General features: G+C 46.1%; 1 protein-coding gene across 1 annotated transcript in view; it reads right to left on the bottom strand.

The window, feature by feature from the left end:
• RB1 (RB transcriptional corepressor 1) overlaps positions 1-24,157 on the bottom strand; it is a 334,069-nt gene that overhangs the window by 233,885 nt on the left and 76,027 nt on the right. Inside the window, exons 6-9 of the mRNA XM_075336899.1 lie at positions 19,393-19,457; positions 17,068-17,178; positions 5,647-5,795; positions 5,022-5,099 (exon numbers count right to left, since the gene is read on the bottom strand). Coding sequence (XP_075193014.1) covers positions 5,022-5,099; positions 5,647-5,795; positions 17,068-17,178; positions 19,393-19,457 — 403 coding nt within the window. The remainder of the gene's footprint in view (positions 1-5,021; positions 5,100-5,646; positions 5,796-17,067; positions 17,179-19,392; positions 19,458-24,157) is intronic.

Genomic DNA, 24,157 nt, shown 5'->3' with positions numbered 1-24,157 from the left:
TTCCGCTGCTCCCATAGACTTGTATGAGCAGCGGATTGTGACTGATGATGCTGCGTTGCACCCTCCGCCCGACTGATCAGTCGTGAAACGACTGACCGCGGAGCGGGAGGAACGCAGCATGTAACGTTTTTTGAGCAGCGAGATCCGTCGGATTTCGCTGCGCATGCTCTCTGGCTCCCTGCACACGTCACCAGCTTTGGTTGGTTACCCGATATTTACCCTGGTTACGGTGCAAGGAGCCAGCGCTAAGCGGTGTAGGCCCGTAACCAAGGTAAATATCGGGTAACCAAGGTAAACATCGGGTGCTTTGCTGTTACCCGATATTTAGGCTGGTTACGTGTGCAGGGAGGCCGACACTTCCCCGCTCGGCCCCGCCCCCTCCCGCACTCCGCACATGTATGTACACACACACACACACACACACCTGTCCCCAGCCATGCAGACAAGCACTGCCACTGACACCCTCGTCTGGCCCCGCCCCCTGCTCGGCCCCGCCCCCTCCGCACTCCGCACATGTTTGTACACACACACACACACACACACCTGTCCCCAGCCATGCAGACAAGCACTGACACCCTCGTCTGGCCCCGCCCCCTGCTCGGCTCCGCCCCCTCCCGCACTTTGCATGTGCACACACACACATACATACATACATACATGCACATACACACACTCGCTCACTCACAGATACACTCACCTGTCCCCAGCCATGCAGACCGCAGCACTTCAGCTGACATCCTCAGCGCCTGGCCCCGCCCCCCGCTCGGCTCCGCCCCCTCCCGCACTTTGCATGTGCACACACACACACACACACACATACATACATACATACATACATACATACATGCACATACACACACTCACTCACACATACACTCACCTGTCCCCAGCCATGCAGACCGCAGCACTTCTACTGACATCCTCAGCGCCTGGCCCCGCCCCCCGCTCGGCTCCGCCCCCTCCCGCACTTTGCATGTGCACACACATACATACATACATACATACATACATACATGCACATACACACACTCGCTCACTCACAGATACACTCACCTGTCCCCAGCCATGCAGACCGCAGCACTTCCACTGACATCCTCAGCGCCTGGCCCTGCCCCCCGCTCGGCTCCGCCCCCTCCCGCACTTTGCATGTGCACACACATACATACATACATACATACATACATACATGCACATACACACACTCGCTCACTCACAGATACACTCACCTGTCCCCAGCCATGCAGACCGCAGCACTTCCACTGACATCCTCAGCGCCTGGCCCCGCCCCCCGCTCTGCTCCGCCCCCTCCCGCACTTTGCATGTGCACACACATACATACATGCACATACACACACTCACTCACTCACAGATACACTCACCTGTCCCCAGCCATGCAGACCGCAGCACTTCCACTGACATCCTCAGCGCCTGGCCCCGCCCCCCGCTCGGCTCCGCCCCCTCCCGCACTTTGCATGTGCACACACATACATACATACATACATACATGCACATACACACACTCGCTCACTCACAGATACACCCACCTGTCCCCAGCCATGCAGACCGCAGCACTTCCACTGACATCCTCAGCGCCTGGCCCCGCCCCCCGCTCGGCTCTGCCCCCGAACTCCGCCCCCCGCACACAACGGAATCCGACAAAGAATTCTGTTCTTTGTCATCCGTTGTACAGCGTTGAACAGCGCATCAGTCACATGCGTCAAGCGACGCATGTGACTGATACAAATCAACGGAAATGTGAACTTAGCCTTACAATGCTGGGGGCGTAACGAAGTTAAAAAATGAATCATGGCTAAACTCGAGTGACAGTGGCTAATCCCAGCAAAAGTTCCACCCCTATGACTGAACCCCAAGTTATTTCCTGCATTCACCTTCGTAGATAAAGGTTTTTTTAAGATAAAAATATGGAATTTATTTATTTTTTTAAACCATGTTAGTGATGCACATTGCATAATTTAAAACATATTGAGGGTTTAATATTAAAAAACGACATGACAGTTTCCCTTTAAAAATCCATATAGTGGGGACCTTATTTAGGCCAGATAACTAGGACGGTTTACACACAGAAAAAAAGCAAAAGCTTGAAAAAAGTCCTAGTTGCCTGGATGAAAGGTTAAATAGGTTGTATATTACCAGAACAACCCTTTCTTATTCCTGAGGTTTGCCCACATTAAAATAAAAAGCTTATACTCCCCTCTCATCTCCCGGCTGTTCCAGCAGTGTCGGCACTCGCTCTTCCAGGACTCGCATGAGGTTGTCAAAAAAGCCCTGCCCCCAATCAACCCTGGCTTCCCTCTTCCAGACTAGTCTACGGACAAATTGAACATCAAGAGGGAGAGAGAGCTCTAGCTGATCTCTCACCCCCTGTTGACGTTTGATACATTTGATGGTGGGGAGTGAAGCCGGTGCTGATTGAGCGCAGGGCTTTTTTGACAACCTCATGCGAGCCACAGAAGTGCAAGCGCTGACCCCAATGGAACAGCGTTGATACGGGAGATGAGAATAAGCTTTTATTTTAACTGGGGTGAACATGAGGTATGAGAAGGTGCTGTCCACTTTCAAGTAACTTTTCAGAACAGGTTGTGTGTACATGAGAAATTACCCTACTTCTGGCCTAATACTTGTATACTGCAGAATTCCCTAGTTTTCCCCTTTGCAGACTCCATCTCTTAATTTTCAATCCACTGGGAGCTGGTAGGTAGACTACCTTCAGTAATCGCTGCCATATACAGCAGCACACACAAAGAGGGATTCCTGATATTCATTCTTTTTTAGCATACAGAGATAAGCAACACCAATATGGAGGATATTTTACAGCAAAGAGCTGTCTGGATATAAATCAGTTCTGGTGTGAGGTAAAAGACTTGTTAGAAAAGTTCAGCACAACCTTTCTTTCTTTCTACCCATTCTCTCTCGATGCTCCTCAATTTTTCAGTCTCCAGAGAATACATTGGGCTGAATCATTTGACTCTACAGGGAGTCTGCAGTCCGTCTTGTCTGAGCAAAAAGCATTTCAGCTGTTATTTTGTCAGATAAATGCAGGAAGCGAGGGGGAAATGGCTACGAAGTGTAAAAGAAAGTTGATTTCTCTGATGAGTTGTATTACGAAGTTTCTTATACTTGGCTGTACTTTTGGCTTGTGCAAAGTTTGTTGAAAGTACATGTCAATTTGAAATTACACACCGGGGAAAAATAAAGCTCAAACTACAAAGATTTATTTATTTTCTAATGCAGCTTTTTAATTTTGCTAGATTGAAAAAAAAATAAGTAAAATTAAGATATAACAACCAGTTGGGACAGCACTTAAATGCTCAGGTCTTAGTTACTCGAGTCGAACAGGTCAGACGCTCTAAAAGGCCCAACTCGAGTAATAAGTATTGTGAAAGTTAATGATTGGGCAGATTGGCCCTCCGCCCACATACAGCCAGCCATATGCAGAGCATTTCCAGGGGGTGGGAATGGTGGGGTCGTTTTTTGTTGGGGGTTTTTTGCGATTTTTCTTGACATGCTACATTCAAAATAGTTCTAAATATTCCACAGGAGAGCCATTCAGACACTGCAAATAGCTCACACTGGGGTGACAGCTCCCATCGTTCAGTTGAGGGAGCCAGCTCTTTGTGTCCTTGTTTCACGGACTACACATGCGAGCATTCACGATTCTCGGCTAAGCACCGAGCATACTCTGGCACTCCGGTGCTCAATCGAGTATGGAACAGTGGTGAGCAGGCTCGCGCATCACTAACAACTCGGCCACAAAAAAGTGATCACACACCTCATTTTCATGGTTGAAGCTGTAAGATGCTATAATATGTGGTGTTGGTAATAATCTCTCAGGTATACCATACACACAGTTTTTTTGAGTACAAGAGAGTCATGATTTAATCTAATATATAAAGCTCAGTGTGTGTGTGTGTGTGTGTATATATATATATGTACGTGTGTGTGTGTGTGTGTATATATATATATATATATATATATATATATATATGTGTACGTGTGTGTGTGTGTGTGTGTGTGTATATATATATATATGTACGTGTGTGTGTGTGTATATATATATGTATGTATGTATGTATGTGTGTGTGTGTGTGTGTGTGTGTGTGTGTGTGTGTGTGTGTGTATATATATATATGTATGTATGTATGTATGTATGTATGTATGTATGTATGTATGTATGTATGTATGTATGTATGTATGTGTGTGTGTGTGTGTGTGTGTGTGTGTGTGTGTGTGTGTGTGTATATATATGTACGTGTGTGTGTGTGTGTGTGTGTGTGTGTGTGTGTCCGCCTGCTAAAGGAATGCGCACCGTTGCATTTACAATCACGAAATTAAACATGGACACCTCATGTGACCCAGGGAACATCATAGACTAGGTGTTGACGGGAAAATTTAACCCTGTGCTTTACAGTTACTCTCCAAAATCATGCATCCATTAAACTGAATGGAGGTGGGAGCTTCAGGCAACTGTCAGTGGTTGCTATAGGAACAAAGTAAACTGTTAGTACTGTTAGTATAAGAAGCTTATGTGTGAGGTAATATGATGTCGGTGGGGAGACGGATAGAGAGACAGAGACAGACAGACAGACAAACACAGACAGAGACAGCCCGGGCAAAGAGACAGCCCGGGCAAAGAGAGAGAGACAGACAAGCACACACATAGAGACAGACAGAGAAATAGAGAGAGACAGACACAGAGATGGAGACAGATACACAAAGGGCAGACAAGGAAAGAGACAGACAAAGAGACAGACATACAGCAACACACAGATAGAGACTGGGAGAGAGACAGAGAGACAGTTACTATCCCGGGCAACGCCTGTGTACTACAGCTAGTAAGGAATATAAAAGGTAAGACTTGCAGCCCAAGTGGGTTCTCTCTGATACAAGTACATGACGTTCTTTTCAACCTCATAAGGAGGAAGATAATTATCACCATCTTCGCATGTTCAAAAACATAAATAGCAATAACGACGATAGTAGCAAAACAGTAATTAACATACCTTTGGGAGCCCATCAATACAGGAGATCCCCAGAGAATTTAGAAAGTCAACAAAACTAGAGGCATAAACGTTTTTCACCTAAGGGAATGAAGAAATGTAGATTAAGGTATATATCAGTTGTACATCTTCACCCTTCCAAAGCAGCTTCTGCCAGACACAAACGAGTGTATTATGATGCGTTAGTGAACTGTGAAGGGCCCATACACTGTTCTTTCACTGGGGCCCTCTACTGAATGTGTCCACCGCTGCTACTAATCACTATCATTCTTACAATTACTGTCCTTTTGAAAGCGCCTACGTCCTGTGTTTGTTTTTTTTTTATTATATCTATCTATATACATACACACACAAATCGCAAAATGTACTATAGCATCATGCTTTAACTTATGAGAGCTAAATATGTCAGAACGGAACAATGCATTAAAAACACTTAAAACGTAACAGCCCACAATGTTACATACAATTTGTTCAGCAGTAGAGCAATTTTAAAGAATATATTCAGAAGTAGTAAGAGAAATGCCCAACTATAAAATGCAATACTCTGCCCTTCTCCACCAATTTTTAATGTTGATAGCTGTTTATACTTCCTCAGCCAAAAGCAAGCTAAAAAGAGGGAAACTATTACCTCATCCACAGGACATTCGTTTGCTTTACAAAGAGCTTCTATAACCCTGGTGTCCGTTTCAGACTGCTGTGACGTCCAGGTATTCCTGTTCTGACCACGTCGGGACGCACGGGTTGGTCCATTGACAGATATCCCATTCACTGCACTCTCTGCAATCAAGTGGCAGCAGGATTAGAACATGCGGACTTTCATATGAAAATGGTAAATGGTTTATTCAATATAAAAAGCGTCAACCTAATCAAAGTGATTAGTCATATCCTAAAGTATTAGCAAAAAAAAAGCATCTTGAAGTTTGCAGATGGAAGTCAAAAAGTAGCGTTGTTTGTCATTTACTTACATAATATCAAAGTGGCAATGCATTTACAATAGAAATGTAATACTATATAACCAAACACCAAATTGGCTTAGATGAGGGATTAACACTTCCCATCACCTCCCTTTTAATGACCACAGATACACCTTTTTACAGAGGTTAATAAATCAATGCTACAACCCAACTATTGTTATTCAACTATTTGTGATGTATAGATGCTATACCGAATATGCTGCACTGCCTCTGTGTGTCAGGCTGCAGCAGCAGAGGCATAAGGAGCGCTGTGCAAAGTTTGCACAGCACCTGCTGCCTATTCTGTGCAGCTGGACAGCACATGTAAAAGGTCTCACACCAATTAATAAGTCGGGGAAGGGGGGGGGGGGGGGCGGCATTGTTTAGAATTTCCACATTGCTCCTCATGCCTCCGCAGTGGAGATTTTAGGCAAGAAGAAATCTGCACACCAATCTGGAGACCAGAGCAATTTATTCCATAATGACTGGTGCATAGCAAATGTACTGCCAAAAGTTGATACAAAAATGAAAACAATGGAATTAGGGGAAAATATGTGTAATCTGGTTAATAACTGGCTCAGTGATAGGAAATAGAGTGGTTTTAAAGAACACACATTATAGCACAGGAGTCAGAATTGGGCCCTTTTCTTTTTGATATGTTTAGTAATGACCTTGTAGAGGGCACACAGTAGAATTTCAACAACTGTAGATGACAATAAATTGTGCAAAGTAAGCAACATTTATATACATTTAATTTTAAAGAGGGTTTATGTAAGCTGGAGGTTTTGGGCAATGTAGATAAAAGCAAAGCATACAGCTCAATCAGCGGAAAAATAAAAAAGCTACAGTACTCAATATAGCAACCTAACAACAATTAATTTTGCTATAAATGTTTTTTAATTGTGTAAAAGCAGCAAAACGTAAACAAAATTATACAAACATGGTATCACTGTAACCGTATTGACCCTCAAGAATAAACCTGTCTTATCACTGTTACCACATCGTGAAAGGTGTCAATAAATAAAAAAACCTGAAATGCTGTTTCAGGTTTATTGTGCATCCCAAAAACTGTACTAGAAAGCGATCAAAAAAATGTGCCCGAAAATGGTAGCCATAAAAACATCAACTCATCCTACAAAAGAAGGGAATTTTGTTTACTTACCGTAAATTCCTTTTCTTCTAGCTCCTATTGGGAGACCCAGACAATTGGGTGTATAGCTTCTGCCTCCGGAGGCCACACAAAGTATTACACTTTAAAAAGTGTAACCCCTCCCCTCTGCCTATACACCCCCCCGTGCATCACGGACTCCTCAGTTTTGGTGCAAAAGCAGGAAGGAGGAAACTTATAAATTGGTCTAAGGTAAATTCAATCCGAAGGATGTTCGGAGAACTGAAACCATGAACCAAAAGAACAATTCAACATGAACAACATGTGTACACAAAAGAACAACCAGCCCGAAGGGCACAGGGGCGGGTGCTGGGTCTCCCAATAGGAACTAGAAGAAAAGGAATTTACGGTAAGTAAACAAAATTCCCTTCTTCTTTGTCGCTCCATTGGGAGACCCAGACAATTGGGACGTCCAAAAGCAGTCCCTGGGTGGGTAAAAGAATACCTCGATAAAAAGAGCCGAAAAACGGCCCCCTCTTACAGGTGGGCGACCGCCGCCTGAAGGACTCGCCTACCTAGGCTGGCATCTGCCGAAGCATAGGCATGCACCTGATAGTGTTTCGTGAAAGTGTGCAGACTCGACCAGGTAGCCGCCTGACACACCTGCTGAGCCGTAGCCTGGTGCCGCAATGCCCAGGATGCACCCACGGCTCTGGTAGAATGGGCCTTCAGCCCTGAAGGAATCGGAAGCCCAGAAGAACGGTAGGCTTCAAGAATCGGTTCCTTGATCCACCGAGCCAAGGTTGACTTGGAAGCCTGCGACCCCTTACGCTGGCCAGCGACAAGGACAAAGAGCGCATCCGAACGGCGCAGGGGCGCCGTGCGAGAAATGTAGAGCCGGAGTGCTCTCACGAGATCTAACAAGTGCAAATCCTTTTCACATTGGTGAACTGGATGAGGGCAAAAGGAAGGTAAGGAGATATCCTGATTGAGATGAAAAGGGGATACCACCTTAGGGAGAAATTCCGGGACCGGACGCAGAACCACCTTATCCTGGTGAAACACCAGGAAGGGGGCTTTGCATGATAGCGCTGCTAGCTCAGACACTCTCCGAAGTGATGTGACTGCCACTAGGAAGGCCACTTTCTGCGAAAGGCGTGATAGAGAGATAACCCTGAGGACGCTAGGAGCCAGGACTCAATGGCCACACAGTCAGGTTGAGGGCCGCAGAATTCAGATGGAAAAATGGCCCTTGAGACAGCAAGTCTGGTCGGTCTGGGAGTGCCCACGGTTGACCCACCATGAGGTGCCACAGATCCGGGTACCACGACCTCCTCGGCCAGTCTGGAGCGACGAGGATGGCGCGGCGGCAGTCGGACCTGATCTTGCGCAACACTCTGGGCAGCAGTGCCAGAGGAGGAAATACATAAGGCAGTTGAAACTGCGACCAATCCTGAACTAATAAGTCCGCCGCCAGAGCTCTGTGATCTTGAGACCGTGCCATGAATGCCGGGACTTTGTTGTTGTGCCGAGACGCCATGAGGTCGACGTCCGGCGTTCCCCAGCGGCAACAGATCTCTTGAAACCCGTCCGGGTGAAGAGACCATTCCCCTGCGTCCATGCCCTGGCGACTGAGAAAGTCTGCTTCCCAGTTTTCTACGCCCGGGATGTGAACTGCAGAGATGGTGGAGGCTGTGGCTTCCGCCCACAGCAGAATCCGCCGAACTTCTTGGAAGGCCTGACGACTGCGTGTGCCGCCCTGGTGGTTGATGTACGCGACCGCCGTGGCGTTGTCCGACTGTATGCGGATCTGTCTGCCCTCCAGCCACCGATGGAACGCCTTTAGGGCTAGATACACTGCCCTTATCTCCAGAACATTGATCTGAAGGGAGGACTCTGTCGGAGTTCAGGTTCCCTGAGCCCTGTGGTGGAGGAAGACCGCTCCCCACCCTGACAGACTCGCGTCCGTCGTGACCACGGCCCAGGATGGGGGCAGGAATGATTTTCCCTTCGACAAGGAAGTGGGAAGAAGCCACCACTGAAGAGAGGTTTTGGCTGCCAGTGAAAGAGAGACGTTCCTGTCTAGGGACGTCGACCTCCTGTCCCATTTGCGGAGAATGTCCCATTGAAGTGGACGCAGATGAAACTGCGCAAAGGGAACTGCCTCCATTGCTGCCACCATCTTCCCTAGGAAGTGCATGAGGCGCCTCAAGGGGTGTGACTGGGTCCGAAGGAGAGAGTGCACCCCTGTCTGCAGCGAACGCTGTTTGTCCAGCGGAAGCTTCACTATCGCTGAGAGAGTATGAAACTCCATCCCGAGGTAAGTCAGTGATTGGGTCGGTGTCAATTTTGACTTTGGGAAATTGATGATCCACCCGAACCTTTGGAGAGTCTCCAGAGCAATGGTCAGGCTGTGTTGACATGCCACCCGGGAGGGTGCCTTGACTAGGAGATCGTCTAAGTAAGGGATCACCGAGTGGCCCTGAGAGTGTAGGACCGCCACCACGGATGCCATGACCTTGGTGAAGACCCGTGGGGCTGTCGCCAGGCCGAAAGGCAGTGCCACAAACTGAAGGTGTTCATCCCCGATGGCGAAACGCAGGAAGCGTTGATGCTCTGGTGCAATCGGCACATGGAGATAAGCATCCCTGATGTCAATTGAGGCTAGGAAGTCTCCTTGGGACATCGAGGCGATGACAGAACGGAGAGATTCCATCCGGAACCGTCTGGTTCTCACGTGTCTGTTGAGCAGTTTGAGGTCCAGAACGGGGCGGAATGATCCGTCCTTTTTTGGCACCACGAACAAGTTGGAGTAAAAACCGCGACCACGTTCTTGAATGGGAACGGGAATCACAACTCCTTCTGCCTTCAGAGTGTTCACCGCCTGAAAAAGTGCATCGGCTCGCTCGGGGGGGCGGAGATGTTCTGAAGAAACGAGTCGGAGGACGAGAGCTGAGCTCTATCCTGTAACCGTGCGACAGAATGTCTCTCACCCATCGGTCTTGGACATGTGGCCACCAGGCGTCGCAAAAGCGGGAGAGCCTGCCACCGACCGAGGATGCGGTTTGGGGAGGCCGAAAGTCATGAGGAGGCCGCCTTGGAGGCGGTTCCTCCGGCGGTCTTTGGAGGACGTGACTTAGACCGCCATGCAGAAGAGTTCCTCTGGCCCTTCTCTGACCTGTTGGACGTGGAGGATTGGGACCTGGCTGAGGGCCGAAAGGACCGAAACCTCGATTGAATTTTTCGTTGCTGAGGTTTGTTTGGTTTGGACTGGGGTAAGGACGAGTCCTTTCCCTTGGATTGTTTAATAATTTCATCCAATTGCTCGCCAAACAAACGGTCGCCAGAAAATGGCAAACCGGTTAAGAACTTCTTGGAAGCAGAGTCTGCCTTCCATTCGCGTAGCCACATGGCCCTGCGGACTGCCACCGAATTGGCGGACGCTACCGCTGTACGGCTCGCTGAGTCCAGGACGGCGTTCATGGCGTAGGACGAAAAGGCCGATGCCTGAGAAGTCAAAGACACAACTTGCAGAGCAGAGGTACGTGTGACTGCATTAATCTCAGACAGACAAGCTGAGATAGCTTGGAGTGCCCACACGGCTGCAAAGGCCGGAGCAAAAGACGCGCCTATGGCTTCATAGATGGATTTCATCAGGAGCTCTATTTGCCTGTCAGTGGCATCCTTGAGCGATGAACCATCTGCCACTGATACTACGGATCTAGCCGCCAGTCTAGAGACTGGAGGATCCACCTTGGGACACTGAGCCCAACCCTTAACTACGTCAGGGGGGAAGGGGTAACGTGTGTCATTAAGGCGCTTAGTAAAGCGCTTGTCCGGAAATGCTCTGTGCTTCTGGACAGCATCTCTGAAGTTAGAGTGATCGAAAAACGCACTCCGTGTACGTTTGGGAAACCTAAACTGGTGTTTCTCCTGCTGTGAAGCAGACTCCTCTATAGGTGGAGTTGGGGGAGAAAGATCTAGCACCTGGTTGATGGACGCTATAAGGTCATTTACTATGGCGTCCCCTTCAGGTGTATCAAGATTGAGAGCAACGTCAGGATCAGAGCCCTGAGCTGCGACCTCCGCCTCATCCTCCAGAGAGTCCTCATGCTGAGACCCCGAACAGCGTGATGAAGCCGGGGAAGGTTCCCAGCGAGCCCGCTTAGCCGGTCTGGGACTGCGGTCCGTGTCGGAGTCCTCCCCGTGGGACCTAGGTGTCACCCCAGGAGCACTCTGCTGCACCGACCGAGAGGGGCCTGGGGGCCTGTGTGACCGATCTGGACTGCAAGGCTACTAGTATCTTAGCAGACCATCTGTCCATAGACTGAGCCATGGATTGTGAAAGCGACTCAGAGAGTTTCTCAGCCAAAACTGCAAACTCTGTCCCTGCCACCTGGACAGTGGAAGCCGGCGGTTCTACCTGAGCCGAGGGTCCCACCAGTGCCCGAGGCTCCGGCTGAGTGAGTGCCACAGGGGCCGAGCATTGCACACAGTGAGGGTAGGTGGAAGGGGGGCCAGCACCTAGTAACCGGTGTGGCTTACCGACCGCCCAAAGCGGTTGTGTGTCCACCAGATTCCCTGCCTGGGCCTCCCAGAGCTGTAGAGCTCGTTCTGAAATCCTCCACCGGCAGAAGTGATTGTAAATATGGCTGCCAGAACTCTCAGGGGAGGAGGGAGCCGTGGGCGTGACTAATAAAGTGCGGGAATCTGGTGCCCCACAGTGCTCAGTGAGGGGGGAGGAGAACACCTAAGTATGCTCCAGCCCTCACTGCCGACGTCCAGTCGACCGTCCCGCCCTTACCCCTGACTGGCAGGCCCGGGGGCGGGAGTTATGGTACTAGGCCGCAGAAGCCGGGGACTAAATTTAATAACGCGGCCTGCAAACAGGCGCAGTCGGCGCGGTAGTCCCGGTTGTCACAAAAAAACAGCAGCCGCTGCAGCGTTTGTAACACAGGCGCTCCATGCACCGTCCCCAAGGGGACACAGAGTACCTTATAGATGCAGGGCCTGTCCCTGATGATACTCAGTCTCCTGTCTGTCAGATTCCCCCAGGGGCTGCGGAGGGAGCCCGGTCCCAGTGAATGGTGACCAGTTAGGATCCCACTTCTCCCAGAGCCTCTAAGGGATGGGGAAGGAAAAACGGCATGTGGCTCCAGCCTTTGTACCCGCAATGGGTACCTCAACCTTAACAGCACCGCCGACTTAGTGGGGTGAGAAGGGAGCATGCCGGGGGCCCTGTTAGGGCCCTCTTTTCTTCCATCCGATACAATCAGCAGCTGCTGCTGACTAAAATGGGAGCTTGAGTGAATGTGTGCCTCCTTCAACACAAAGCATAAAAACTGAGGAGCCCGTGATGCACGGGAGGGTGTATAGGCAGAGGGGAGGGGTTACACTTTTTAAAGTGTAATACTTTGTGTGGCCTCCGGAGGCAGAAGCTATACACCCAATTGTCTGGGTCTCCCAATGGAGCGACAAAGAAACAAGCCCTTACATGACTGGGTCAGCAGAAATCTAAAAAAATTATAGTTATCAAAATATGTCAATGTAAAAAAAAATAAAATGTTATTTTTTTTTTAGTGTGATAACAGCCAAATGCTAAAAAAAACAAACAAAAAAACTATATATATCTGGTATCACTGGAATCACATCGACCCAAATAATAAAGTCACTTGTACTACATGCTAACAAGCATAAAAAATAAATAAAATCAATTCTTGACCTCATGTTGATTTGTTTATTTTGCCTCTCAGAGATCGAAATAAGGCTCAGCTCACATTTATCCTGTGCTCTACACTGAGAGCTTAGACCAGGGTTTCCGTGTAAATCTTTAAAATATGCGATTCAGACAAAAACCCTAACCAAAGATTGCCTATGAAGCAAAGGGAGTTATTTTGGTCTGTGCTTTGATCCGTGGGTGTCGATTTTCTTTAAAAGTGCAGAGAAACACGGTCAACCAGTTTTGTGCACTTCTGAAAAGGACAATGCTGAACAGAGGAGAGAGAGTTGAGAGTAAAGGCCACTTTACACGCAACGACATTGCTAATGAGATATCGTTGGGGTCACGGAATTCGTGACGCACATACGGCCTCGTTAGCGATGTCGTTGTGTGTGATACCTACGAGCGACCGCTAACTATCAGAAATACTCACCAAATTGTTGATCGTTGACACGTCGTTTATTTTCAAAATAACGTTGCTCGTGCTGGACGCAGGTTGTCCGTCGTTCCTGAGGCAGCACACATAGCTATGTGTGACACCCCGGGAACGACGAACAACAGCGTTCCTGCGTCCTCCGGCAACAAGATGGGAGTGAAATGAATGCAGCTGCTCTCCACCCCTCCGCTTCTATTGCTTGCCCGCTGATTGACGTCGCTGTGATGCCGCACCAACCGCCCCCTTAAAAAAAGAGGTTTTTCGCCGCCCAGGGGGACGACGCTAGGAAGGTAAGTCCATTTGACGCGTTCTAGCGATATTGTTCGCCACGGGCAGCGATTTGCCCATGACGCACAAACTACGAGGGCGGGTGCGATCGCTAGCGATGTCGCAACGTGTAAAGCGGCCTTAACTCTGCTGCCTTAGTGAATAGCTCCATCGGCAATATCATCTGAATCACATAATTTGGAGATTTAGATGGAAACACTGATATAAGTGCTTAGCATAGAGCACAGGATAAATATGCTCCAAAATTGTATGTAAAATCTTCCTAATAAAAGCTTCAACTCAATACGGAAAAAAAAACACAAGTCCCCACTCAGGTCTGTCAATGAAAATATAGGGGGGTTTGTACGTTACTGATAACACACTAGCTCTGGAAAGGCAATAAGTTCAGGGGTTTTTTTTGTTGCTTTTTTTGATGGGATGGGAAATGGAACAAAACCAGGCATTACAATATTAAGTTTTTCATGCTAAAAACCATTTTAGCATATACTGTATCACTGGAAAAAAAATTTAAGACACAATTTATAAACCAATTACTATTGCTTATCCTCAGCCCTCAGCCTTTGACACTGTCGACTACTCCCTCCTATTACAGATCCTCTCTTCCCTTGGTGTGAGAGACCTCGCCCTCTCTTGGATCTCTTGATACCTTTACAACCGCATTTTTAGTGTCTCCCACTCCCGCACAACCTCTTCATCCCACCCTCGCTCTGTTGGCGTCCATCAAGGCTCTGTCCTGTGACTCTCACTTTTTTCTATATATACACATTTGGTCTGGGACAACTCAAAGTCCCATGGCTTCCAGTACCACTTACAGTCATGGCCAAAAGTTTTGAGACTGCTACAAATATTAATTTTTACAAAGTCTACTGCTTAAGTTTTTCTAATGGCAATTTGCATATACTCCAGAATGTCATAACGAGAGATCAGCTTAACAGCAATTACTTGCAAAGTCAATATTGGCTAAGAAAATGAACTTTAACCCCCAAAACACATTTCAACAGCATTGCATTCCTGCCTTAAAAGGAGCAGCTAACATTGTTTTAGTGATTGTTCCATTAACACAGGTGTGGGTGTTGATGAGGACAGGGCTGGCGATCAATCAGTCATGATTAAGTAAGAATGACACCACTGGACACTTTAAAAGGAGGCTGGTGCTTGGTATCATTGTTTCTCTTCAGTTAACCATGGTTATCTCTAAAGAAACATGTGCAGCCATCATTGCTCTGCACAAAAATGGCCTAACAGGGAAGAGTATCGCAGCTACAAAGATTGCACCTCAGTCAACAATCTATCGCATCATCAAGAACTTCAAGGAGAGAGCTTCCATTGTTGCCAAAAAGGCTCCAGGGCGCCCAAGAAGGACCAACAAACGCCAGGACCGTATCTTAAAACTGTTTCAGCTGCGGGATCGGACTACCAGTAGTGCCGAGCTAGCTCAGCAATGGCAGCAGGCTGGTGTGAGTGCTTCTGCACGCACTGTGAGGCGGAGACTCTTTGAGCAAGGCCTGGTTTCAAGGAGGGCAGCAAAGAAGCCACTTCTCTCCAGAAAAAACATCAGGGACCGACTGATATTCTGCAAAAGGTACAGGGAGTGGACTGCTGAGGACTGGGGTAAAGTCATTTTCTCAGATGAATCCCCTTTTCGATTGTTTGGGACATCTGGAAAACAGCTTATTAGGAGAAGAAGAGGTGAGCGCTACCACCAGTCTTGTCTCATGCCAACTGTTAAGCATCCTGAAACGATTCATGTGTGGGTTTGCTTCTCAGCCAAGGGAATCGGCTCACTCACAGTCTTGCCTAAAAACACAGCCATGAATGAAGAATGGTACCAGAATGTCCTCCAAGAGCAACTTCTCCCAACTGTCCAAGAGCAGTTTGGCGCTCAACAATGCCTTTTCCAGCATGATGGAGCACCTTGCCATAAAGGAAAGGTGATCACTAAATGGCTCATGGAACAAAATTGAGATTTTGGGTCCATGGCCTGGAAACTCCCCAGATCTTAATCCCATTGAGAACTTGTGAGCAATCATCAAGAGACAGGTGGACAAACAAAAAGCAACAAATTCTAGCAAAATGCAAGCATTGCTTATGCAAGAATGGACAGCTATCAGTCAGGATTTGGTCCAGAAGTTGATTGAGAGCATGCCAGGGAGAATTGCAGAGGTCTGGAAGAAGACGGGTCAACACTGCAAATATTGACTTGCTGCATTAAATCATTCTGTCAATATAACCTTTTGGTACTCATAATATGATTGCAATTATATTTCTGTATGTGATGTAAACATCAGGCAAACATAATTAAAAACCAGAGGGCAACAGATCATGTGAAAAAATAATTTTGGTGTCATTCTCAAAACTTTTGGCCATGACTGTATACGCAGACGACACTCAGATCTACCTCTCTGGCCCAGATGTCACATCGCTGCTGTCCAGAATCCCGGAGTGTTTATCTGCTATATCCTCCTTTTCCTCTCGCTTCCTAAAGCTCAATGTGGCCAAAACTGAACTAATCATCTTTACTCCATCTCACCTACACTCTCTACCTGATCTATTACAATAAATAACATCACGCTCTCCCCAGTACCCAAAGTTCAGTGCCACGGAGTGACCCTCGACTCTGCCTTGTCCTTCATACCACACATCCAATTCTTCACCATCTCCTGCCATCTTCAACTCAAAAATATTTCCAGAATCCATCCTTTCCTCAATTCTCAATCTACAGAAATGGTAGTGCAAGCCCTCAATCTCCCGCCTCGATTACTGCAACATCCTTCTCTGTGGCCTCCCTGCTAACACGCTTGCCCCTCTCCAGTCCATCCTTAATTCTGCTGCCTGACTCATCCACCTCTCTCCTCAATGCCACCCTGCTTCTCCTCTCTGCAAGTCCCTCCACTGGCTCCCAATCTTCCACCGTATCCAACTCAAACTACTAACATTGACCTACAAAGCCGTCCATAATGTCTCCTCCGTATATATCTCTGAACTAATCTCTCGCTACACTCAAAACGTAATCTCAGGTCCTCCCAAGATCGCCTTCACTCCTCCTCTCTCATGCGCTCATCATGCAACCGACTCCAAAACTTCTCCCGAGCATCCCCAGTCTTCTGGAATTTGCTGCCTCAACACGTCCGACTACCTGCTACACTTGCAAGCTTCAAACGGAACTTGAAAACTCACCTGTTCAGAAATGCCTATAATATACAATGACCTCACTGCTTCACCACCACCACAGCTGCCGCCTCACCACCGTGCGGAGCTGCTGCCTGTCCACCGTGCGGAGCTGCTGCCCAACCTACACCCCACCTATTGTCTCCTCCCCAAAATGCTACAGAATGTAAGCCCGTAAGGGCAGGGTCTTCTTCCCTCTGTACTAGTCTGTCTACTGTAACTTGTATATGTATTCTGTATGTAACCCTCTTCTCATGTACAGCACCATGGAATTAATGGTGCTGCTCTATAAATAAATATTAATAATAATAATAATAATAATAAACCAATATGCTCACAATGACATAAATCTGAATTAATTTCTATAGGTAACATACTAAATGGTTCCTTGAGAACATCTGAAGGTGATCGCTTGATAAAATATTCCAGGACACACAGCAGCAACTGGAAGGAGATTACCAGATCATCGTCCATCTGTAAAACTTTTCCTAAATAAAAAAAAAGTTATATTCTAAGACAACCAATATGTTGTGAGGTTTTGAAGTAATAATAATTTAATGGACTTTTACAGTTTTCTACAGAATCGTAAAGAAGAAGCTATTAACAACTGTTAACGATATTCTATGAAATTCTACATAAATCACAACAAACGTATATGACATCAGATTTTTAGGAATTCTTTTAAACTGTGCTTCCGTGGTCACAACGATAGAGGAGGATGTAAGGTCACATGTGCCACCCTTGCATAGCACATACAACGAAAACGGTCCAATGCAGGAAGACCGTCTTCACAAAGATGACGTCAAAGATAACGCTATGCACAGGCACCGACTGACGCCATCTTAGTGAAGAGTTTTCTGCAATACTAAGAAATAATACTGCGCAGGCGCCAAAATTAACGTCTATAATGGCGACAGGGGAAGAAAGGCCAGGCAGACAGGGGCAGGAATAGATAGCAAAATCTGACCCACATATTTCCGCTGCTGTTGCACCTGTCAATCAAACAGTAATGCATTACTGGAACTTTACTTGCACATATTTCTGAAATAAAACATCCAATCTCAGAAGAAAAGATATGCTTACATTCAGAATCCTAGAGCCAGTATAGCACTGGTTTTACTTTAAAGAGAAACAACCATAAGGATTTTCATATCTAAAGTAAACATGTTATGGTTTCAGTGCTTTTTCATCAGGGTTTCTCCCATACTGCACTAACAAAAACTTATTTAGCTTTCAGGTGAAATTTCAGAATGATCCTAAATTGCCCTCTAACCTTTTCAGCTGAACTTAATGTGACCTTCTGTAAACGTTTGCATGCACATGTCCAACTGTTCAATGTGTCAGTACTTTTGTCACAACTTGCTATTCTCTAAGAAGGAGCGTAATGGCAAAATTCACCTGTGTTGATGCATGAATCGTCCAATAACTTTTGGGGGTTCAATTAGAATTGGAATTTAAATAGTCTGTTCAGACATCATGAGAGCAAGACGACATCTAAGAACAGTACCTCACCATTGCGAGGCTTTAAGCAGGATGTCTCAGACGGAAGAGGCCACTGAGCTTAGAATGTCACAGAGTGTCATTAGCAGGTTGCAACAGAGATTCAGCGAGACGGAACGAATCACAGAAAGTCTTTTGGCCACATTCCACCCTGATGACAGCTTCATTGTGAACAATGCCCTTCAGAACCGAATGATGAATGTCATACAAATCCGGGCATATTTAAGTTAGGTGAAAGGCACCCAAGTGTTATATCAGACCATTCAAAACCATTTTGAAATCAGCATGGTCTAGATGATTTGCAGCAGGTACAGGAGTCATCATCTGAACAAGGGACAAGTGGCGCTCAGTGCTGCTTGCCGATGATTTCTCCTCAGCGTGAATTGACTTTCATGGTCGCCAACAATGTTGGAGACTTCAAGGAAAGCGCTATGCATCAGCCACTTTTGTTACCAGACGAGCCTTTGGTGCTAGTGGCGTTACAGTGTGAGCAGATGCATCTAGGCAATACAGAACTTCCCTATACTTTGTGAATGGTACAGTGACGAGCCCCTACTACTTGAAGAACATAATCTAGTCATTGAATAACACAGGCCTAAATTTAATTTTCATGGTCAACAATGCACCAGCTTCTCGAGGTCGCATTATTAGGGAACGGCTGCTGGAGAACCTCAAATGGAGTGGTCTACACTTTCTCCAGAAATGAATCCCATAGAAAACCTATGGGATCAGCTGAGTCACAGAGTAGAGGTTCGTAACTCTGCACCCCAGAACCTTAATGATCTGAAGGCTTTCCTTCAAGAGTAGGACGCCATGCCTCAGCAGAGAATAACGCGACTTGTTAACAGCATGAGACGTCGCTATCAAGCTGTAATTGATGCTGATGGTCACACAACAAATTACATTTTTCCTTTTTTTTTGGCGGGGGGGCTTTTGTTTCAATAAATTGTTTGAGATTAGGAAATCCCCATTGCATGCTTCTACTTAAATGCCCTACTGTCATGATAAAATATCACTGTAGCTTGAACATTTTACGTTTTCCATAAATAACACATGAAAGCCGAACAGCCCTAACTTTTAGAGTAATGTATAATGGAAATATACTACAATAGGGTTCAATGTAATTCTTCTACAGAAGCAAAAATATTTAACTAAAATGGTCACAAAACAACAAAATTACATTTTTGTTTCAAAAGTCTTACCTTTAGCTAAAATGAAGGTAATCCATGAGCATTTCAGAATGTAAAGTTTGTTATCAGCAGTTGCCCTGTGTGATAATGATATATGCAATGTTCACATATTAAGTATAATAAAATAATACAATAAAAGTGGCTGAAAAGATTACAGTTACCAGCATATATAGCTGGGATGATTTAGGAAATCCTGCAATCACAGAGGTTCTGACCCGATGGCCCTTGAGGTCCCTTCCAACTCTACCATTCTATGATTCCACGATGGCAATCCAAACCTTTGGAACTGAATGATGCCTATTTTGCAGCTAAGTTAAAAGATGCTTACAAAAAAAGTAGTCATACACAACAGAGAAGTTTGCTGATGTAACTATTAAAGGGAGTCGGACAGCCTGATAAAGGCAAATTCAGCTACTTAAATAAAAATCATACTACAAATATATATTTTAATGTTGAAGTTGCAGATATATTAGCTTTTAATCCATATGCCAATGAGAGCGCTCACTCGGTAAACCCTTGCTGTGGCCAATGGCTCGGTGTATCATTACGACCTCCAATTTGTATATTCATCACTGTCGCCGATCTTGATACACAGCGCTTGCGCTTTCACATTAAAGGAAGGGTGTCGAGTTTTTTTATTTTTTTATTAATAAGTGATTATTAAATCAAGTATTTTTAATACAAAATTAAAATTACTGCTTATTTAATTCTAATTTTACTGAAGGCACTGGGGGCTGCAATCTTGGATTTGGTGTTTGTAACGACGGTTACTCACCTCCTTTATGGCAGCCCCCAAGGCATAGACTCTGATAGTCGGGCTCCGCCCCCATTTAGTAGCATTAAAGAAAGCGTCTGCTGTGACCTGGACGCGCCCCCTGGGCTGTCCAGATCACAGTAGAGGGAAGAGATCAGCGCCATCATTGTGAAGCTCACAGTTATGATGTTTGCTCCACTTTACCCCTGTCAACCGCCAGGATTTGTGAGTACGGGGTGCCGGGCCGCCTCCCCTCCCTGCTGTTACCGTTTACAATGACACCCCCTTTCCGCGCTCTACCCAGCCCCGCTCTCCACGCTGCCGCCGGGGTGCATGTAACAGAGAGGTGTGTGTTTGTGTGCGTGTGCATGCAAAGCATGCGAATACCGGCGCCCCTCCCCCACCACTGTTACCGTCTCCAATGCTCCAATGACACACCCTCAACTCTCCTTGCTGCAGCCGCTGCGGGCGTGCATGCAGAGTAGTGGGTGATTACTAGAGCCCCTCCCCTGCCGCCGCTGCTACAGTCTCCAATGACACCCCCCGATTACCCCCCGTGCCGTGTATCTAATCCTCTCCTGTGTGATACTGCCTGCTGAGCTGTATCTAATCCTCTCCTGTGTGTGATACTGTCTCCAGAACTGTGTATCTAATCCTATCCTGTGTGATACTGTCTGCTGAGCTGTGTATCTAATCCTTTCCTGTGTGATACTGACTGCTGAGACGTGTATCTAATCCTATCCTGTGTTATACTGTCTGCTGAGCGGTGTAACTAATCCTGTCCTGTGTGATACTGTCTGCTGAGCAGTGTATCTAATCCTGTCCTGTGTGATACTGTCTGCTGAGCTGTGTATCTAATCCTATCCTGTGTGATACTGTCTGCGGAGCTGTGTATCTAATCCTATCCTGTGTGATACTGTCTGCTGAGCTGTGTATCTAATCCTATCCTGTGTGATACTGTCTGCTGAGCTGTGTATCTAATCCTTTCCTGTGTGATACTGCCTGCTGAGCTGTGTATCTAATCCTCTCCTGTTTGATACTCCAGCTGTCCTTGGTGACACTTTAGACATTTCTGGTCGCCAGCAAAATGGCTTTGCACTGTGATGCTAAATTTCATTCTCGGTTATCCTTTGGAAACACCCAGGTTGGGAGGGGGGGGCGGTGACATCACACACAGGAGAGCAGATTCTGCCCACTTTTACTGCAGCTGTAATCCAGGCTATTTCTACAGTGGGATTTCTGTAGGATTTCAGAAGCTGCTCTCCCTAGTGCTTAACAGTGGAAAATATCACATTTCTTAAATTTTTTTTTTAGATTTTGCTCAATTAAAAAAAAAAATATCTAAACTAAACATTAATACTTTACATTTTTTCAGTTATTGAAATTTTTTTTTTGGAGCACACCTTCCCTTTAAGGTCTCCCTAAACTCAAATTCATGTTCCAGCGCACGGACACTGGAGGGGCTCAGCATTCAGTGCCGGGGCAAGTACGCTCTGATCTCTGCCTCCAACCACTCTTTTGATGCCACTCACAAAACCCAGAAGTACGTATAGTGAGTGAGCAGCTTCATGTGCCAAGCATGCACCAAAGCGACCTAATTTTCATATGGATTAAAAGAGAATTTACCTGCAACGACAACATTGAAATATATTATCAGTATGATTTTTAGCATTGTAGCCCATATTGGCTTCTACAATGCTTCAAGCTGGTTGTGCGTGTTCAATAATTCTTGGAGGCAAACAAATGATCTTTCTGGGAATAAGATTTCATAGAAATATTTTTTGGTGGATCAGAGAGCTTTAATTCAACAAAATGTAGATTTTTGGTACTTATCACACAATCCGTTTCTCCTTAGTCTTCACTGAGAGACACAGAACCATTGGACAGTGTCACCTGAAGGCTGACACTAGTTACAAAGAATTAAAAACCTGTCTCTTCGCCACCAGACTTGCCAGCTAGCCATCGGTTTCCTCAGTTTTGTGCGATAGCAGCAAAAGGAGAAAAAGGAGAATAAAGAAATAGAATAGGTCATCAAGAGAAGAACAGCAAAAATACACGCCCAAAAAGCAACCAAGGAGGGAGTTGTGTCTTCCAATGAAAATTAATGAGAAACAGATATCAAAAATCTACATTTATCGGTCCCTTCCTTGGGAAACAACATAACCATGGAACATGCTAAAGCTGTCCGATGGGTGTGAAAAAGAAAAAGTAAATATTCTGTTAGCACCATAGAAATTACTAAAAAGGCTCAAGAGAAGGCTTGAGCCATTACTGCCAGCAAAATCTTCCTGACCAAACTTGTATGTGCCAAAGAAAAGGTGTGGACCCTGTAAAATTTTGAAAAGGTATGAACTGATGCCCAGGGAGCAGCTTTACAGAGCTGTAGGACAGAAGCCCGGTAGCAACCCACCCCAGGAAGTTCCCACTGCATCCATAAAATGCACCATGATGCTGAAAAAGAGGGCCCTGTTATTCGATTTATAAGCCTGCACAATAGCGGTTCTGATCCAAATGGCAATAGTTGCTTTTAAAGCAGATTGACCCTACAAGGCCTGTTTGGCAGAACAAATAAAGAATCAGCCTAAAACAAGGCGGTGACTGATAAGTAGTAACATACATTCCTGACCACATCCATACTATGCAATCTCTTCTCAATTGGGTGAGACGAAGCAGGGCAAAAGGAAGGCAAGACTATGTACCCATTAAGATGAAAGTCTGAAACAACTTGGGAAGGGAAAGACTGATCCGGCCTCAGCACTACTTTATCTTGTTGAAAAACTAAGTAGGAGCATGGCAAGAAAAGGCTGCCAGTTTCGAAACCCTTCTAATGGAAGGAATGGATATAAGGAAAGCCACCCTTCTAGGACAGTAGTAGATTTCTCTAATTGGCTCAAAGTGGGGAACCTGGAGAGCCTCTGAAACCAGGTTAAGATCCCAGGACTGAAAAGGCAGCGGATAAGGAGGCTTACTATGCGTCACTCCCTGGAGAAAAATCTCGATTTATGGATTCTCTGCTAAGTTCTTCTGAAACAAGATAGCCAAGACGGAAACCTGAACCTTAAGAGACTCAAGCACTAGCCCTAATTTCAACCTGGACAGCAAAAAAGAAAAGCATAAGGGCAAAGAAAAAGCCATTAGAAAGATATCAGAAGACTGACAGCAGCGAAAGTATGCTCTCCAAGTGCAATGATAAATACAACACATATAAGTCCTTAAAACCTCAGTTTCAACAGCCATGCCATGTAATTGAGCGACTAAATTGTTATAGAAGAGCGGACGCTGGGGCAAAAGGTCTGGGTGTACCAAAGAGGCCATGGAACGTCACCCAGAAAACTGATGACATCCGAATACCAAGCTCTTTAAGGCCAATCTGGAGCCACTAAAATAACTTGAATTCCCCTCTGCTCTGATCTTTTTGAAAAGTCTGGGATGAAGAAGTAGAAGCAGAAAGGGGTATGGCAGCGACAACTGAGACCAAGGGCTTGCTAGTGTTGACTCAGACAGCCTGGGGGTCCCAAGTTCTTTTCACAAATTTTGGCACTTTGTGGCTAAGCCTGGAAGCCATTAGCTTAATATTTGGAGGCTCCCTGTGCTGAAAAATTTGACTGAACACCTCTGGATAAAGAGCCCATTCTCCTGGATCTATTCACTGGCTACTTAGAAAGTGTGACACCCAAATGTGCAACCAAGGAATGTTAACAGCCAAGATCAGAGGCACCTTGTCCCCCGCCCGATGCTCAATGGACTAGAGCTCAATGAATCACCTGGAGCTCCAGAATATTGATTAGGAGAACCCTCTCCTGATTGTCTCAGGTTCCCTGGACTGAAGAACATTAAAAAAAAAAAATAAAATCGCCCTGTATCCTGAGAGGCTGGCATCCGTATTCAGAACCTGCCAATGAAAGGGTCGCTCCTTCCGACCCAGAGTCGGAAGGCGCAAGGTTAACCACCACCTGAGGGACTGGCAGCAATGAATTAGAAGGTGGATAGGCTGATCCAGGAAACTACCTGTCTCAACAAGCC

This window comes from Anomaloglossus baeobatrachus, chromosome 2, assembly GCF_048569485.1.
Source record: "Anomaloglossus baeobatrachus isolate aAnoBae1 chromosome 2, aAnoBae1.hap1, whole genome shotgun sequence".
Taxonomy (NCBI): domain Eukaryota; kingdom Metazoa; phylum Chordata; class Amphibia; order Anura; family Aromobatidae; genus Anomaloglossus; species Anomaloglossus baeobatrachus.
Note: the sequence above shows the minus strand (reverse complement) of the source record. Positions and strands in the feature narration are given on the sequence as shown.